Below are 19,268 nucleotides of genomic sequence, written 5' to 3'. Positions count from 1 at the left end.
CCTCCGTTTAAATTTATGTGAACTTTTTTGGAGTACGAGGGTTAAATTTTATAATTTTGACCGTAAATTTTTGAAGTTTGTAAAAATAAAATTTATACATTTGGAAACTGCATAAAAAGTACTATAATTTATGATAATTTATAATTCAAATAATTTAGAAAAACGGTAAAGAAAATGTGGTCAAAGAACCACCTTGTAGACTCGTCAAATAGTAATAGGTTCACATAAATTGAAACAGAGGGAGTAGCATACACTAGTTCGAGGATATCAGTAATTTAAGTTCAGACTTTATATTTATCTTACACAATTCATTTAATATGTACAAATAATTAACTTAGAACTGAGTAATTCAAAAGGTTAGAATTCAGAATCCATAAACTTCAAATTCTAAATTTGCATCGAGATAAAATGTTGAATAATAATATGTGCATTAACAATAGGAGATTAGATTATTTAAAGACAAAAATACCCTGAGAGCACGAAATTCTTATATAACAATAACTCATTATTGTTAGTTACTGCATACTTATTTCTTCATTATTCACCACCATATTGTAATTCATTCGTAGGGATCTAGTAGCTCAGTTGATTGACTACCTGAATTTTCACCTTGTTGGTGAGGGTTGGAATCCCCTTCCTCATTTCCCCTTCCCTACCCTTCCCTACCCCCTTATGTAATAAAAATATTTTATAAAAAAAAAAAATTGTAATTCATTTATTATTAATGACCCGATAAATAATCCTTTCATTATAGTTTCGCATGACTAGTATATAAAGACGATCCTTAATATTCTAATAATCAACTATCCTTTTATCTTAAATTAATTGAGATTAGCTTTAAAAAGAAATTTATATCTATCCCACTCTGTTCAACGGTTAAAAAAATTTACTGTATTGTATTGTCAGTCAAGTACCACAGCCCTTCTATTTTACTCCGGTTTCTAAAACTGTTTTTGTGTTTTACGAAAAGGAGCACACTAGTTAATAATTACCAACGCCAAAATATGGGATTTCCTGTTCTCCACCGATTATTAAATGTTAATCACCGCCCAAAATGTTGTTTTCAAATTTTTTTCAAGCATCTCTAAGGGGTCGTTTGGCTCCGGGTTAGAGTTATACATTTATCAATAATGTAGGGATTAGTTATGCAATAATTAGTTATATAAATTTTAGTTGTTCATGTATTAGTTATTTGAACCTCGCATAAAATGACATAAATTGACTTGCAATTTATACTCATGTTTTAGTTATGTGGGTTGTAAACTAATAACCACACATCGAACTTTATGTGTTAAATGTTATACAAAACAATTATAAAGTTATCAAACATACTCCTTCCGTTTCAAAAAGATTGTTTTACTTTTCCTTATTAGTTTGTCAAAAAAAGATTGACACGTTTCTATATTTAGAAATAATTTAACTTTATGAGATGATTTACAGTTACACAAATATCTAAGGTTTGTCTTGGACCGCACATTTCAAAAGTTTTCTATTATTTCTTAAACTCCGTGACAAGTCAATTAAAGATGACAATCTTTTTGAGACTGGGGGAGTAGTACTTCTTCTCTTTCGATTGTTTGTCTTGCCATTCTTTTTAGTACAATGTTTAAAAAAGAATGTGTCTTTCTTAATTTGACAGTTCCTTAATTTCAACACTCGACGTGACATATTTAAGATCACAAAATTAAAGAACATTCTAATACATTAAGGTGCCGTTTGGTCATAAAAATTATTCACTTTTTTTCAGAATTTTTTTTCACTTTTGGGCGTTTGGCCTTAATATTCCGAATACAACTTGAAGTTGTATTCCGGAATACCAAAAACTCAAAAAACTTATTTTTAAAAAAAAAAACTTTTTTCACTGTTTTACAACTATGGCCCCGTTTGTCCATAGAAATCAAAAAAAAAAATCAATTTTTTTGGAATTTTGGAGTTGGAGTTGTGTTTGGCCATAGTTTTTGAAATTATAGTTTTTGGTGAAATGTAGTTGTAAAAAAGTGAAATTTTTTGAAAAATAAATTTTTTGAGTTTTTGGTATTCCGGAATACAACTTCAAGTTGTATTCAGAATTCTTATGGCCAAACGCTGAAAAGTGAAAAAAATTCCGGAATAAAGTGAATAATTCTTATTGTCAAACGCCTATTACATTTCACCAAAAATTACAATTTAAAAAATTATAGCCAAACACAACTCCAACTTCAAAAATTAAAAAAAAAAGTGAATTTACTTTTGGTATCTATGGCCAAACGCCTGCTAAGACTATAAAGATTAATTTATTTACTTTCTTAAATTCCAACCAAGTTAAGTCAAGACAAACAAATTTAAACAGACGGCATAAAAATTATATGTTTAGTCGTAAGAGTACATGAATAATCCTATTTCTAACCAGCAACCAAACAATCCCTTTAAATTCCTCAGTACGACCTCGCAACAACCTCCCACATTACTGCTTACTTTAATGGCTATGACCAATTTCGCTTCAAGATTTATTGTCTAACGTTTTTTTCCTGTCGACATTAAACCTGAACTCAAGTCTACCACCACCATAGAAATTTCAGATTCCTTCCTTATTCCTCTCACATAGCTTCTGTCCCCAAAACCCACAACACATCCTTAGTCCATTCTTACGCAAAGAATACTTCACCATTAATATCGACACATCTGAGATCACCAAATGCTCGGAAATTTCTCTATTCAATCCTTTTTTTTCCTTCTCGCTGGATATCTGGTTCGTACACTGTCTTTTCTTTGTTTCTTGGGCCTCTAGTGAGTTACAGATAGAGTTTAAAAAGGTCAATTTTTTAATTCTTTCTGTCCTTTTTTAATCAGCTCAAATTTGCTCTTTCAGTAATTTAATTCACCATGAAAGTTCCCTTCTTTTTCATACTGAACTTCCTGTTCTTGTTAGACCAACACCTGAAATGTTTTTCCTCCAGCAACTTCACTACTCAAACTCCTCCACCATTGTTGATTTTACCACTAAAAACTCAAGAAATCTCATCTAAGTCCTTCCCTAAAGCACCAAACAAACTCCCATTTACACACAACATCACTCTTACAGTCTCCCTATCAGTAGGTACACCACCACAAAACGTTACCATGGTACTAGACACAGGTAGTGAACTCTCATGGTTACATTCCAACTCGACCCGATCCATTTCCAACTCGACCCGACCCGTTTTCGACCCGACCCGATCAAGTTCTTACCGACCCATTTCTTGCTCTTCACCAACATGCACGACCCGAACACAAGATTTTTCCATTCCAGCCTCTTGTGACTCCAAAAATTTATGCCATGCAGTGCTGTCATATGCGGATGCCACGTCATCAGAAGGGAATCTGGCAATGGATACGTTTGCTTTTGGTGGGTCCGGGTCCGGGTCAAATTTTTCGGATACTATATTCGGGTCAATGGATTCGGGTTTTAGTAGTAATTCAGATGAAGATGAAAAGACAACCGGGTTAATGGGTATGAACCGTGGATCACTTTCTTTTGTTACACAAATGGGGTTTAAGAAATTTTCATATTGCATTTCTAGTCTTGATTTTTCTGGTGTTTTATTACTTGGTGAGTCTAATTTTACATTTTTTTTGCCGTTAAATTACACACCCTTAGTTGAAATATCACTTCCTTTACCTTATTTTGATAGAGTAGCATATACTATACAACTTGAAGGTATTAAAGTCAAGGATAAATTACTTCCTATACCAAAATCCGTATTTGTACCCGACCATACCGGGGCGGGTCAAACCATGGTTGATTCGGGTACACAATTTACTTTCCTACTTGGTCCAGCTTATACTGCATTAAGAAATGAATTTTTGAATCAAACCATGGGAACTCTTAAGGTTTTTGAAGATCAAGATTTTGTATTTCAAGGTGCAATGGACTTATGTTATCGTGTACCTATTAACCAAACGAGGTTACCAACGTTACCTTCGGTTAGTTTAGTGTTTCGAGGTGCGGAAATAACGGTTTCGGGTGAACGGTTGTTGTATCGGGTACCCGGTGAGATTCGAGAAAAAGATTCGATACATTGCTTCACTTTTGGAAATTCCGAGTTAGTAGCTATCGAGGCGTATATTATTGGACATCATCATCAACAAAATGTATGGGTAGAGTATGATCTTGAAAAATCGCGTATTGGATTTGCTCAAGTACGGTGTGATCTAGCGAGTCAAAGATTTGGTCTTTTTCGTTAAACGGAGATTAAATCGAAGATGTAAAATATTTTTCTTCACTTATATATAGTTTGAGTTGAAAATAGCATAGTCCTTCTCTCCCGGCCAATAATACCAATTTAGATGGTGGAAAAGATGTCATGTAATTATTGTAATCTGCTATGATGTGATTAATGGAGTTTTTGCAACTAGATTTGCAATGTGACAAGTGGTCCCAAGAAATAACACCGATCAAATTTATGAATTGCCATACTGAAGTTACTGAAGATGCAGGACATCAGATGAAGGTGGGTTGTTGGTTATAATGGTTGGTGATTTTAAAGAGAGGCTTCAATTAAGAAAATTGTCTTTTCACCATTTTGTACATTTATTCCTTTTTGTGTTAGACATAAGTTGGATGGTTGGTTGAAAGTGTATACTGTATTCTTTGAACTTAGTTCAGCTACTCAGCAATAACTTTGTGGCTGAAGATAAGGGTTGTGCTGATTTTTTTCAACGGCAATTAATAATCTTGTTGTCGCAGTCAGTGATTGACTATGTATACTCATTGAGTTATTTTATCTCTCTGTAGGGAAATAAATTGCTTAAATTTGATAGATCCTTTTAGTTATTTGAATTTAAATTCTTGTTACATATTTCGCATTGGCATAATTGTCTCTCTTCAAAATTAATGTCATCCATTGTATGTCAACTAATATCTAAGTTTTTGGGAGATTGCATAAATAGAACCAGGCCGCCTTTTAAGTTTTGTTCCTGTTTAAAGAATTTGTGCAAAAATAATCATAAATTTCACAAGTGAGTTATAATTTTTTCACAGGTTATGCAGATTGGAAGCCCAGAAAATCACTACTTTATTAGTGATAAACAAAGTTACCTATGAATGATTCACTTTGGGGCAAGTGTTATGCTTTGGCCTTAATTCGTTCCAGAAGGTTCGAAATTGCTCAAAGTTCTAAAGCGGACAAGTGACACTTTCAATTAGAATTGAAGAAATTGCATGATTGGCCCTTCAAATAGGCTGGTTTTAAATTTTTATCCTTTAAAATTGAACTTATGCCTAATGGGGCATAATTTCTTAAGAGCATAACTTGTGGATATTATGATGCGAATATATATACTTATGTCCAGCGGAAAAGCTACTATCTTTGAGGGCCAAAAATTAAAGACCAGCACAAAATAGGGGACGAAAGTGCAAATGACCCGATAGAATTCAAATAAGTTGTCGAAAGTATTTTGAAAGTTTTAACCGGGAAAAAGGTTCATAGGTTTTTGCAAAAAGGAATAAGATAAAGCCTTAGACCCATTGGATCCCATGATCATTACAAGAAGAATAGAAAAAGGCCTAAGATTGTCCTTGATCCAAGATTGTATTCAATTAAATAAAGGGAAAAGGGTCAAAAATACCTCTTTACTTTGAAAAAAAGGCTAAAAATATCCTCCGAACTTATTTTGGGTCAAAAATATCCCTCACATCCTTAAAATTTTCAAATATATCACTGTCTTGACAGAAATTATCCCCAAAATAACCCAAAATTATTTTTTAAATCCACTCCATCATTTAAACCCAACCCAACGAAATAATAACTCATAAGATCCCCGTATTCCCCCAATTCCCTCAAACTTCAAACCTACGTACTAGGGGAATGAGGGGATCTTATGGGTTATTATTTAGTTGGGTCGGGTTTAAATAATGAAGCGGGTTTAAAAAATGATTTCATGTCATTTTGGGTGATAATTTCGTCAAGACAGGGGTATATTTGAAAACTTTAAGGATCGGAGGGATATTTTTGATCCAAAATAAATTCGGAGGATATTTTTAGCCCCTTTTTTCAAAGTAGAGGGGTATTTTTGACCCTTTTCCCTTAAATAAATTCCTCGAATATGTGCACAAGCCATTATGTGGTTATTCCTTCGAAATAGTAGAATTCATAAGGGGAAATTACCTATAAAGAGGTCCTTTCTAAATTGTATTGGCATGTATCAAACAACTGAACAAGCATAAAGATTGTTTTAAAGGCATATTGAGTGCGTGACATGATAGTACTGGTTAGCGAGAACTAGGGGTGGCAAATGGGTCATTTATGCTGAAGTTGGGCTAATTAAAATGAGATGAATAGATAGATGGGCTAATGCCAACCCTGCCCAAAGAATATTTGGGCCAGAATGGGCTGAGTCAAGATGAGCTAAATAATGAGCCGTAATCCAACCCGCCCATGTTGACTCAATTCTTTACAATATTCATAACTTTTAAACAAATCAAATTTCAATATTTTTTAAAAACAAATTATAAATTTATTTTTTCAAGCTATACTCAAATTTTGACACAATGCATCCTCAATTTTTCATACACAAAATTTTGACTGATTTTTTAAAGCATTGAGCAAATTTTTTTTTTAAAAAATAAAAATAAAAAATAAAAAAAAATATTTTTTTAAAATTTTAAAATAATATTTTTTTTAAAATAATAATATTTTAAAAAAAATTAAAAAAACAATTCAAAAAAATGAAAAATGAAGATTCTTATATTTTGTAGTGTTATGTTTTGTAAATAAGAAAAAATATCGTTATGTTTTGTAATAAAGAGTTTTAAGTAGGTAGTTTATGTCATTTTTCCAATAATGAATGAGTCAATTAGGGCTAAAGTAATGGGTTGCTTTGGGCTACCTTGGATAAATGAGTTAAGTTGGGCTAGCTCAAACTTAGCTCATCATAGTTGTATGTCATGCCCAAACTCATGAAAATATGGGCGGGTTGGACGAGTCAATTGGGCTTGGGCCAAAATTGCCACCCCTAGAGAGAACGTAATAAACTGATATGCTCGGTCAAGTCTAGGTATCGGATGTCGATCATGCATGGCTCAACCAGACACCCGGTCGTGGCATAAAGGTTATGATTTTGATTTTTTATATTCATTTTTATGAATATTTTATGTTTATTCAAAATTTCAATTTAATTTGTTAATTCAAATTGTAAATTGAATGTACATATATGTTCGATTAAAATGTCTTCTCTCAAGTTCCATATGTACGACAGTACGAGAACACCCCAGAAATAGCGTATTAAATTTATATTCGTATGATTCTTGACTTAGTTATATCCTTCCAGAGAATTGTGTGCACTTGAAATTAAAGCTAGTGTTTTTCACATCACAAATCCTTATTTTCTCCGTTATTATTCTGTTATTAGAATGTCCAGCCAGAATCTCCCAACAACCAGGAAAAAAATGTAAGTACATGTTTAATGTGGAGATTCAGACCTTTGTTCCCAGAAAAAGGGCTTTAATTTTCGGTTTTTGGTCTGAACTTTGCGTTTGAATTTCGCAAATCAAATTTCCAAACAACACATGAAACTTATTCCATTCAAAAATTATCTTGAACTCCGTAAGCTGTCCCAGTCTGACTTCACACGATGCAATTTTTTTTTGAGTTTAAGTTTGAGACACCGTCAGTGTATCAAATATTTTACACCATCAGGTAATCTTAAAGGTAAATATAGTAACTTTCGAAAGTAATAAGTTTACCTTGTAATTTACTCTAACCAAAACTATTCCCTAATTTTACTGATAATAATAACCAAATTATTTCGTTCTCCAACATTGTTTACAGTTATGGTTTTTTTTATCATTTTTCTCAAGATCGGTGCTTTGGTGAAGTAATTAGTTAACTCTTCAGACATTCTGAAACGTGTAACAAGTGATTCGTCAACACCTCATATTTTATGAACCTTGGGGAGCTTCTTTCTTGCAAATGTTAAATTCTCTTTAACAAATTTTGGAATTTTTTCGTCTACGAGCATCTTAACAAGGTATTGTATCTTTAGATTGTTCCAGAAGGAACTTTAATAACTGAAATTTGGTTAATATTGAATATTTTAACAATGGAAATCTTTGAATAACTCTATTACTAAATCAATAAGTATTTGTGAAATTTGTTATTTTAGTTGTGAATCAATCTTTAGAACAATTTTTTTTGACACAGTTAGAACAAATCAGAGGTGGGTTTGAAGGAGAAACAGAGGCAAAGAGACAATGCGAATCCTATTATTTGGGGGTGGTGACAACGGAGGATTTGAAGGGAAGAGAGAAATGGGATAAAGAAAATACAAAAGCCTAAATAATAAAGATTTAAGAAAAAAATTAAGGAAAAACTAGTAACCTCTATAGCAGGTTAATGTTACCAGATGGTATAAAAAAATGATACATTGATAGTGTACCAAACATAAACTTTTTTTTTTTTTGGTAACAATGTGAACACAATGCAATTATTCATATGGTATATATTTATGTGTATATAAGCGAGTTCAGATATCATATTTACATCAAATAATTTAAATTTAAAAAATATAAATTGAAGTGAGGATCTACATATAATCACTTAAATATAATTACCTGATAAAAAACTATATACTATACAATATATATTTTGCATTAATTGATTTTGTGTACATATAAATGGCGGTTGTGTGGAAACTTATATGAAGTTTCCTAAATTTGTGTGTGTATGCGTGGAAACTTGTATGATATTGGTACAAGAGCTACCACGTTAGTCTTGGTCTAAATTATGCGAGGGCGCTGAAAATGGTATTATACCCTGTCATAGTCAAGTGAAGCTAGCTTCTTCTATTTTTCGATACCATGTAACTCATCTCACTGACTCACTTTCCATTTTTTTACTCCTTTTTCGTTAATAGATAAAATTGAAGCTATAATTTAAATAGATAGATTTTTAAGCAATTGACAATGGCGAGAGAAAAATAAACATAGGAGGGAGAGATTCTATTCCGACTTCCCAGGGCTTCCGGTAGCACGATCGAGATAACGACAGATCTAGATCTGCTTCTGTGGGGATGGAACGACATAAGTTTTTTTGAGAATTCAAAAGAAGACCATCATATTATGATCAGTTTTTTGAAATTGTCAATATAATTGAATGATTCTAAGACCAAAGGGGAAGTGACTTTAATACGCTAGATATTCACACCAATAATATTTTCGACGAGGTACATGAATACACAAATGTATAACTCTCCAGGAATATAGGGTTAGCTTACCCTCGCGGGAACGCGACCCTTTGTTCCTACCATTGTAGCGCATGTGTGGCCCAGGGTGAAGGAAAATGTTCTGTTGATAAATTCTATGAATCTCTGAATGCTCTCTACAATCTTCACACCATAAAATAAATAACAGCAGCCCTATTTATAATAGTATAAAGCCTAATTTAACTCAAAGCAGGAAAACCTATTCCTATACTAATTTGATTATAAATCCTAATTAGACATGAATTAAAATATCAAATTCTAACCAATTTTGATTTCCTACAATTTTGAATTATTATTTCTAACATAGGGTATAAGGGGCATGATGATTTGATGTTGTCCTTAACTTCTTCGATTTTTCGATAAAGAGCAATATGATCAATATTGGTTCGAATGTATATAAAAAGGATTTGATTTTTTATTTTATTTTTTAACTTCTTACTGCTACGATTATTGTTCATAATTGAGAGAGATATTTGATTTTTAAAATAAAATTGAAAAAAGAATTCACCCAATTTAAATAAATCGATTTTAGTGTTTGCATAAAGGGATGAATAATGAAGCAAAAGCTGGTCTATCCTTTGCTTGTAGCGAAAAAAATGGTCCTACCTGAGGAAAATAAAATACATTCCCTACTCTGTAGTAATCTGCTTGTAACTACTGAAAATGGATAGACACCCAACAAGTGAAAACCCTTCTCTTACCAACTTAAGCTTCCTCAGCTCCTAGATGTTCCTAACTTGTACTCTTATTTGTATCAGATGTTTATATCAAACTAACAAATATATGTCTTGCACAAACACTTTTTAACATTTAATTATGGTCAACTGTTATACATTTTCACTTTGACTTATTACATTCCCTACTCTGTAGTAATCTGCTTGTAACTACTGAAAATGGATAGACACCCAACAAGTGAAAACCCTTCTCTTACCAACTTAAGCTTCCTCTGCTCCTATATGTTCCTAACTTGTACTCTTATTTGTATCAGATGTTTATATCAAATTAACAAATATATGTCTTGCACAAACACTTTTTAACATTTAATTATGGTTAAGTACTGTTATACATTTTCACTTTGACTTATTAATTCTTATAATTAACTGTCTAGTTAAGTGTAAACACTTGTATTCTTCCTGAAACACAACACTTTGGCGTACATGCCAATATCTTTGCTTCCATTTTTTGTAGATAAAAATCTTACGTCAAAAAAGATTGTGTTACTGTCGTCTTGGACCAATGTCGTCCGTGTCCTGTTTTACTTCTAATACAAATTATATGAGATGATGTAACACTTAAAAATTTACACTCGTGGTGAAAACCAGGTATCTTTTTTAATAGCATTATATATGTTGAAAGGGTATTAAAAAAATGTACTTTGACCATATGATTAGTTAAAATATGGCCACATGCCTAATGTATTAGTCGAAAAGTTTGTTTAAGCTACAAGCTTACTTTCCCTAATTACTTAATATTAAAGCATCTTAAACATCATCGACCTATGCTTGACTTGTCAATTTCATTAAACTTCCCTCGTACAGTTTTTTTCTTTTTAAAAATGGTTTTTTAATCACCACCAAAATTCTAAAATATTGGTAGTATTATTGTTCTTGAAACTTCATACTGCATGTTATTACGAATTAATCACCCTAGGATATGAATGCTTTGACACTCAAATTCAACAACAAATTCGTCTCTTCGTTCTTTAATCCGATCTTTTTGCAATTTAGGTCATTCCCTTTTAAATAAATAGTGAAGTCCAAAAGCATACAAAATCTCCAGAACCTCAAATATACTAATACTATGCAATTTTGCATGTCAAATATATACTAATACCATACAAATATATGTATACTTTGACACCACTCTAAAGTTTGTTCTACAACAACAGTTGGTCTAACAAAAGATAGCTTACAATCAAGCTATTCACTTTTCTCTTCAAATCATTATCCTTTAATTTTTTATTTCACCAAATCAACCATTCTGCAACCATTTCTCTATATATATACATGACTTCCATGAACTTAATAGAACAACAACAGCAAGTTACATTTGTAAGAAAAGCAACAGTAGAGAGATTCAATTTTCTGCGCAAAAATGGGTGCAACTGGAATTTGTCTTGTCTCCCTGATTGCATTATGTCTCCTCCATAGCGTTTTAGCTGAGACCAGGCACTATAAATTTGAAGTATGCATACATATATATTATTACATAGTTTTATAGCTTACTTTGTTTTCTTTCTTTTTTGGTTCAGAATATAATTAGCATCTAGTACATATATTACTATTTATTTTCTGTTTTGCCTTTCAGATCAAAATGCAAAATGTGACAAGACTATGCCACACCAAGAGTATGGTTACAGTGAACGGAAAATTCCCAGGCACTCGCATTGTGGCAAGGGAAGGTGATCGTCTTGAAATCGAGGTGATCAATAATGTCCAAAACAACATCTCCATCCATTGGTAAACATAAAAACTTTTACTTTCGTGCAATTCACAATGTTCCACAAGCAATTGATAGTTCACGATTAATATGTAGTCTTTTTTGAACAAATAACTTTAACTACAAACGCTCCTAAGCTTAAATATATTTTTGTTCTTACAATAGGCATGGAATTCGACAGCTTCGTAGTGGATGGGCAGATGGACCGGCATATATAACACAATGTCCAATTCAAACTGGTCAGAGATATGTGTATAACTTCACTATAGTTGGCCAGAGAGGAACTTTTTGGTGGCATGCACATATTTCATGGTTGAGATCAACTGTTTATGGTCCAATAATCATTCTTCCAAAGAAAACTACTCCTTATCCATTTGCCAAACCCCACAAAGAAGTTCCTATCCTCTTTGGTAATAAATCATTATATATTGAGCTAGTTGAATGAATTGAAACTTATATATATAATCTTTAATTAATTTGATTATAGGAAGTTATTAAAACACTAATGATTAACTGATGAATGCGATATATATGTTACAGGAGAGTGGTTCAGTGTAGACACTGAAGCTATAATTGCCCAAGCTTTGCAAACAGGTGGAGGTCCAAATGTTTCTGATGCTTACACTATCAATGGACTTCCTGGCCCTTTGTATAATTGCTCCAGCAAAGGTAGTAAACATTTTTTTGTATAGTTAGAATGCTATAGTCTAATATTCCTTCATCCCTTCCAAAATAATTGACACAATATGGATTGCACAAAAGAATGTTTAACACTTTTGGATGTTCTTTATACAGATACTTTTAAGCTGAAGGTGAAACCTGGAAAAACTTACCTTCTTCGATTGATCAATGCTGCCCTTAATGACGATCTTTTCTTCAGCATTGCAAATCACACTTTCCGAATTATCGATGCTGACGGAGTTTATGTTAAACCCTTTGAAACAAATACACTTATTATTACACCAGGACAAACCTATAACGTTCTTCTCAAAACTAAACCTCATTTTCCTAATGCCACATTTTACATGACTGCTCGGCCATATGTGACAGGTCCTGGCACATTTGACAACTCCACAGTTGCTGGAATTTTAGAGTATGAATCAAAATTAAAACCCCATTTGAGAAGTCTACCACTCTTTAAGCCATTATTACCGGCTCTCAACGACACAAATTTTGTCACCAATTTTACAAGTAAATTAAGAAGTCTCGCGACTTCTCAATTCCCTGCTAATGTACCTCTAAATGTCGACAAACATTTGTTTTTCACAGTAGGTCTTGGAACAAGTCCTTGTGATCAAAACAAAACTTGCCAAGGACCTAATGGCACAAAATTCTCAGCTTCAATCAATAATGTGTCACTTATACTACCTACAACTGCACTTCTCCAATCTCATTTCTTTGGGCAATCCAAAGGTGTATACAAGCCTGAGTTTCCTTATAGTCCTTTAAATTGGTTTAACTATACCGGAAACCCTCCAAATAACACCCTAGTTAACAATGATACAAAACTCATGGTTTTACCATTTAACACTAGTGTAGAGCTAGTAATGCAAGATACAAGCATTCTTGGTGCTGAAAGTCATCCTCTTCATCTTCACGGATTCAACTTCTTTATTGTTGGCCAAGGGTTTGGGAATTTTGACCCTAATAAGGATCCATCAACTTTCAACCTTGTTGACCCTATTGAGAGGAACACTGTGGGTGTCCCTTCTGGTGGTTGGGTTGCTATTCGATTTCTTGCCGATAACCCAGGTAATTTAAGAATTTGCATTCAAAAGTTTCTAATATCGTTCATTTCATAAGTCTAAGATCTAGTTTAACAAAGTAAATACTATATAAACTGCAAGAAGCTATTCATAAAAGAACAAGATAGAAATATTATGACATGGTGTACACTGTACAAGGGTGGTACTACATTATATGAAGAGGGTTTAATTGAACCATTCGTTAGAAGTATACTATACATGAAATAGCGTAAAAATGATCTTAGAAGTGTGTGGTACAAAGTAGAAAAAAGATTGATTTACCATTGAGTGCAAGCTCGTAAATAGATGACTTTGAGCCATGCGCTTAAAGTCAATCTCGCTGCCAACAAAACCTTTGACTTTGACTATGAAAAGCTCCAAATTAGCACACAATATGTAGTTTAAAACTTCTTATATAGAACCTTCACTTTTGACTTACTGCAACCTTCAGTTTATGTGGCTAACAAGTTCTATCGTGTTGTAGTCTCAAATTCAGGTGTGGAGTTATTGTATCTTTAATCTCCTAGTTAGAATTCCTGACCTTCCCAATAATGATGTTAATTGTCGTTGTTCGTCACCAGGAGTATGGTTTATGCATTGTCACCTGGAAGTTCACACAAGTTGGGGATTGAGGATGGCATGGTTGGTTCTTGATGGAAAACTTCCAAATCAAAAGTTGCCTCCTCCACCAATGGACCTTCCCAAGTGTTGAGAAATTAAACTCGTGCAATTTTTGTATCTCTCATTTTTTTTCCTCGATTGTTGATGCTTGTTTCGGTTTTGTAAGTTGGTGGATATCTTTTGTATTTCCTTTTCTTATCCGTTCGCATACGTTCTTTTTATTTGATTGCGTAAGAGATGGTTGAGATTTTTTGTAAATTCAAAACTGTGGGTCGCTTTAGCTCATTTCACACCCATTAAGAAAACAATAAATACAAGGTATATTTTACTAAGTTCCCTATTTATTAGATGTTTTTTGAAAACTGAGCACAATTAAGTAGTTAGAAGCAATTAATATTTCTTGTCTTGAAATCCTAAAGCGAGACTTATTTTGTGATGGAGGGAGTAAAACACATGAGAATGATGCGTACGTTTATAATTTTTTTTTACAAAAAAATCATGGGAATTTATTTGTTAATTTGAATCATTGACGGTCACTCCTTGAGAACATACCGTAGTGATTAAGCGAACACAATCCGAATGTGTTAGAAAGGCAGCCCGATGCACTAAAATCCGAATGTTTTATGAGTCCGAAACTCAGGTAATCATGTAAAAAGGAAAGAGAAGTAAACAAAACGAAGAGGTCGAACAATTAATAATTTTATACTGCCTTTCCGAGTCCTATCTCCTTTCAGTAGTGTTGGGCAGAAATGTCGTAAGTTCTTCAACAATAGTACTTAGGTTAAGAATAAACCAACATAGCATCCCAAGAAAATTTATATTGCGTTTTTCTCACAAGAAAAAAAGAAGAAAAGGTCATGCACCTCTTACTCACCTTCAATTTCACTACAATCAACAAACCACATTAATTGTTCATCAGCTTGGGCCTATACAGAAATCAATTCTTACTGGGTTGAGCAGTGTTGTAACTTAGCCCATAGCACATGATAGGGAGAAATCTCATTTTTTTGCGCGGATTGCCCTTCTTTTGGGGTAGTCTTTAAATTTTGCCCCCCATATTTGTGGTCTTTAAATTATGCCCCTCATATTGCTGGTCTTTAATTTTTGCCCTTCGCATTGCAACCCTGAGCGTTCACGCAGAAATCATGAGATTCTAGGTTCGAACCCCCGCTCAAGCATAAATTTAAAAAAAAATTGCAAGGCAAGGTTTGGGTCGCGTGTATGCTGGACCCGGCATACACTTGTTAAGGAATTACCAAAGTTATGCCGTACCCGGCATACTCATGCCTTATGGGCAGACTTGGCATAAGTATGCCGGGTCCAGCATAACTTTGGTAATTCCTTAACAAGTTTATGCCGGATCCGGCATACTTATGGGCAAACTTTTAGTTAAGCCTTAACTAAAAGTCTTTTCCTAATCATGCCTCATAAGGCGGAATTTTTCCTTAAGACATAATTAAAACTTTGCCTTATAAGACAAAGTCTATGTCTTAAGGAAAAGTTATGCCTTATGGGGCATACTTTTAGTTATGCCTTAACTAAAAGTCTGCCCTATAAGGCATAATTAGGAAAAGACTTTTAGTTAAGGCTTAACTAAAAGTTTTCCCATAAGTATGTCGGATCCGGCATAAACTTGTGAAGGAATTACCAAAGTTATGCCGGACCCGGCATACTTATGCCAAGTCTGCCCATAAGGCATAAGTATGTCGGGTCCGGCATAACTTTGGTAATTCCTTAACAAGTGTATGCCGGTGGGGGCATAGCGAAATTTAAACTTTGCCTTGTGAATTTTTTAAAAATTTTTGACTGAGTAGGGGTTCGAACCTGGATCACATGAGTTTTAGCTGAAGGGCAAAATTTAAAGATTTCAAATATGAGGGGCAAAATTTAAAGACCACCCCAAATGAGGGACAATTCTGCGAATTGAAGTTTAAAACATAACCAACATTTGTAAAGTATTTAAAACATAGCCACTTTTTCATGATTTGAGAGACGCACTACTATATATTTCCTCTTCTGCAACTCCCTCCATTCACTTTTACTTGTCCACTATACTAAAAATATATTTTCACTTATACTTATCCATTTTAGCATATCAAGAGAAAGGGAGACTTTTTTTCTTGTTTTACTCATAACATTAATTACTCATTTCCAAATCATCTTTCAAGCTAAGTCTATTGAGACTATACACTAATTAATATGAGTATTATGGTAAAATCAATTCTTCATTTATTAATTCTTAAGAGGCATGCAAAGTCAAAAGTGGACAAATTTAAGAGGCGTGCAAAGTCAAAAGTGAACAAATAAAAGTGAATGAAGGGAGTAAATTAAGAATATTTAGTTCTCCATGATTGAGATAAATGAAGAGTTAGGTATGTCATTGATTTGGACCTTCTGGTGCTAAAGTATCTACTTGTGTATGTTATGCTCTTTCTTTAAACAAGGAGAAAGAGCAATTGCAGAGTTCTAATAAGGGAGTTCTAATAAGGGACCTAAAAGAAGATAAACCTTTGAACAAACTAAACCAGTGCACATAATTATTGAGAGAGGAGAAAGAGGGAGAGAATTTTGTTTAATATTCAAAAGCCGTAACATTCTCTTATTACAATTTGAGCCTCTTATACAGTGAAGTATTTTTGAACTGAAGATGATGAAAGAAACTAAGAGAACTAAGAAATTTGAGCAGAAAATAACTATTGAAACTTCACAACTAATTTTCTTCAAGATTCAAACTATTTACCGTGCAAGGTAAATCAACATAGAAGTAAAGAAAGGATAGTTCTCCAATGAACTTCAAGACACTCTTACGAACTTTAGGACACTAAAGGTTAAAAAAGACCAAAAAAAAAAAAAAAAAAAAAAAAAAAGGATACTGAAGTTCGAATTTCACTATTCAAAATTTGACCGAATGTCCTAAAGTTTGAACTGTACAGTTCGATCTTCGGGCCTCCTGTCCTGAATTCCAAACTTCAGGTTTCTTGAAGTTCAATTGTTGTAGGCTTTTTGCTCCTTAATTTTTTTCCGATTTCTTTGCCAGTTCATGTGGGTATTCGCTTTATTATGAGCTCCTCAATCCAGTGTCTGTCCAACATTAGAAAGAGAATTTCTATTAAGAACTAATATTAATCACATCAAGAGGTTAAACTTAAGCAGACCTAATTCTATAGTGAAGTATGTCACTATACACTTTTTTCAAACTTATAATAATGATAAACTTTACAATTATTGAAGAATTTCGATTATACCAATAAAAAAATTGAAGAATTTCAAACACAATTTGCACGTTTAGGTGATTATATAAAGCTTAGAGGTAAATAATATTATATCCATATAGGAAAGTTATTGCCTCATTGAGTTCATTCTCATTGGAAATTTGTAAGAAATTGCAAGATAACTAAAAACAAAAGTGAATTATATATCAATGAACATCAAAGTTGTTAATAGGTACATATTAAATTTCTTTTTGTTTTTCTTTCCCTATATTATTTTTTATTAGAGTATCATTCATCCTTTGAAAATTTTTGAGGACGCTAGGCTTGAAAAGAGAAACATTAATTCAGTAATGTAACATCTTATATAATTATTATTGTTCCTTGTTAATTATGGCTTCTCTTCTTGTTTGGCCTTGCATGATAAGTATCACTCAAGAACTATATGAAATGCAAAGATAGTACATTACACAAAAATACTGTAAGAAAGTTGGTTGCACATGAATGTTTTGGACAATACGCTAGGCAATCAACGAGGATATATAAGTTTCACAATGAGAATTCACAATAGTAGTTCACCTAGATGAGAATAAAATACTAATTAAATTTCCTCATAAAGGGAAATATCATTATGTAGGAGACATATTTCATCCTTGTTCTCGAAATTTATGAATTGTACACTATTAATTAGAAGTTTGAAATTCTATATACCAATACACAAGTAACCGAAAGAAAGACTGGCGAGAAATGAACGAGACAAATTTCAGTTTAAACCCTATTACTCCCTCCAAATAAATTTAAATCTTAGAGCCTGTTTGGATGAGCTTATAAGCTAAAAAAAATAAGTTGGGTAGTCTAACTTATTTTTTTTTTGGCTTATAAGCTGTTTTCAGCTTATAAGCTGCTTTAGATAAGCTAAGTCAAATGGGCCCAATTATTTTTTTGAGCTTATTTTAAGCACAAAATGAGTTTAAGCTGGCCAGCCAAACACTCAAAAAAGCTGAAAAAAGCTTATAAGCAACTTATAAGAAACTTATAAGCCAATCCAAACGGGCTCTTAGTTTGGTTGGGCACAGAGTTTAAGGAATAAAAAGAGACTTTTGAATCTTGTGGTCCTAAATTAAAGATTTGTGTGTAATGCACTAAAACATCTTTGAATCTTGTGGTTTTAAACTTGCCATGTAGGATGTTTGAATTGTCAACTTATTAAATATAGAAAGAAAATTCTTTTTGGGACAAGCAAAATAAAAAGTACGGTAAGACACTTAAATTAAGAAGAAGGGAGTTTTTTTTTTCTATTCTAAAAAGTTTCCCTCTTCACACGCTTCATTTTGTTTGCAATATATAAGTGCATGCCATGTGACAAAATTTTGAGGTATTAGCTACCAAAAAAAAAAAGCTTAAGACGGATAATATAGGTGTTCATATTATCAAATAGATAAAGTGTGTTAGGATTGAATCTCACGGCCACACATTATCGAAAGAGAATTTCCTCGTGCTTGACCCATGAAAAAATGAGAGTGTTCCGTAATATTGATCATCATCATAAACAAAGAAAAAAAATCTACTAGTACCTGACAATTAGATAAAATTAATATATAAGAAAATTGTAGCATTAATTAGCATATTTTACCATTATCCTTTAAAAAAATTCCTCTGATGTGGCAATTTTCTAGTCAGACGATGTTTTAAACTTGAACTAATCGATAGTTCCCAGGTAAAGAAGCAACAAAAAGACTCAGCAAATGAGAAAAAAATGTGTATTTCTGAGTAACCTTTTGAATGAGGAAAAAAATGTGTGTTCTAAGTAAACTTTTGGAAGCTTTCCCATCACTGAAACCAGTATTGCCTTTTTTAGTGACAATCACTTAATGCAACGAACGCCTGACTATAGCTAATTGCACAAATCATGTTTACTTTAGAGGATCCTAGGCATAGTATGATGTGCCGTGAAATTACGACACAATTGATGCCTTTTGGCAAGAATTTTTACTTGTTTTTAAGCAAGTAAGTGTCGTTTTGATGTGTTTTTATT

The 19,268-nt window shown here is 32.9% G+C and overlaps 2 protein-coding genes across 2 annotated transcripts; both read left to right on the top strand.

Annotated features, from left to right (window-relative positions):
* The first annotated feature begins 2,367 nt into the window (after nt 1–2,367).
* Nucleotides 2,368–4,776, top strand: LOC132630403 (aspartic proteinase PCS1). Its single transcript, XM_060345983.1, has one exon. It carries the CDS (start codon nt 2,863–2,865, stop codon nt 4,201–4,203), a length of 1,341 nt encoding a protein of 446 aa, XP_060201966.1. The 5' UTR covers nt 2,368–2,862; the 3' UTR covers nt 4,204–4,776.
* A 6,485-nt stretch (nt 4,777–11,261) lies between these two features.
* Nucleotides 11,262–14,356, top strand: LOC132630400 (laccase-17-like). Its single transcript, XM_060345981.1, has 6 exons — nt 11,262–11,403; nt 11,527–11,678; nt 11,824–12,068; nt 12,199–12,327; nt 12,454–13,410; nt 13,985–14,356. The coding sequence occupies exons 1-6, from the start codon at nt 11,314–11,316 to the stop codon at nt 14,113–14,115; spliced, it is 1,704 nt and encodes a 567-aa protein (XP_060201964.1). The 5' UTR covers nt 11,262–11,313; the 3' UTR covers nt 14,116–14,356.
* Nucleotides 14,357–19,268: the final 4,912 nt, after the last annotated feature.

This window comes from Lycium barbarum, chromosome 3 (assembly GCF_019175385.1).
Source record: "Lycium barbarum isolate Lr01 chromosome 3, ASM1917538v2, whole genome shotgun sequence".
Taxonomy (NCBI): domain Eukaryota; kingdom Viridiplantae; phylum Streptophyta; class Magnoliopsida; order Solanales; family Solanaceae; genus Lycium; species Lycium barbarum.
Note: the sequence above shows the minus strand (reverse complement) of the source record. Positions and strands in the feature narration are given on the sequence as shown.

What these genes read in the sequence shown, in the direction of transcription:
- LOC132630400 (XM_060345981.1), top strand. Translation starts at nt 11,314, where the DNA reads ATGGGTGCAACTGGAATTTGTCTTGTCTCCCTGATTGCATTATGTCTC. An exon ending in AGAAGTTCCTATCCTCTTTG is followed by an intron (nt 12,069 to 12,198) that starts GTAATAAATCAT and finishes TATATGTTACAG; the next exon opens with GAGAGTGGTTCAGTGTAGAC. An exon ending in GTATAATTGCTCCAGCAAAG is followed by an intron (nt 12,328 to 12,453) that starts GTAGTAAACATT and finishes TTCTTTATACAG; the next exon opens with ATACTTTTAAGCTGAAGGTG.
- LOC132630403 (XM_060345983.1), top strand. Translation starts at nt 2,863, where the DNA reads ATGAAAGTTCCCTTCTTTTTCATACTGAACTTCCTGTTCTTGTTAGAC.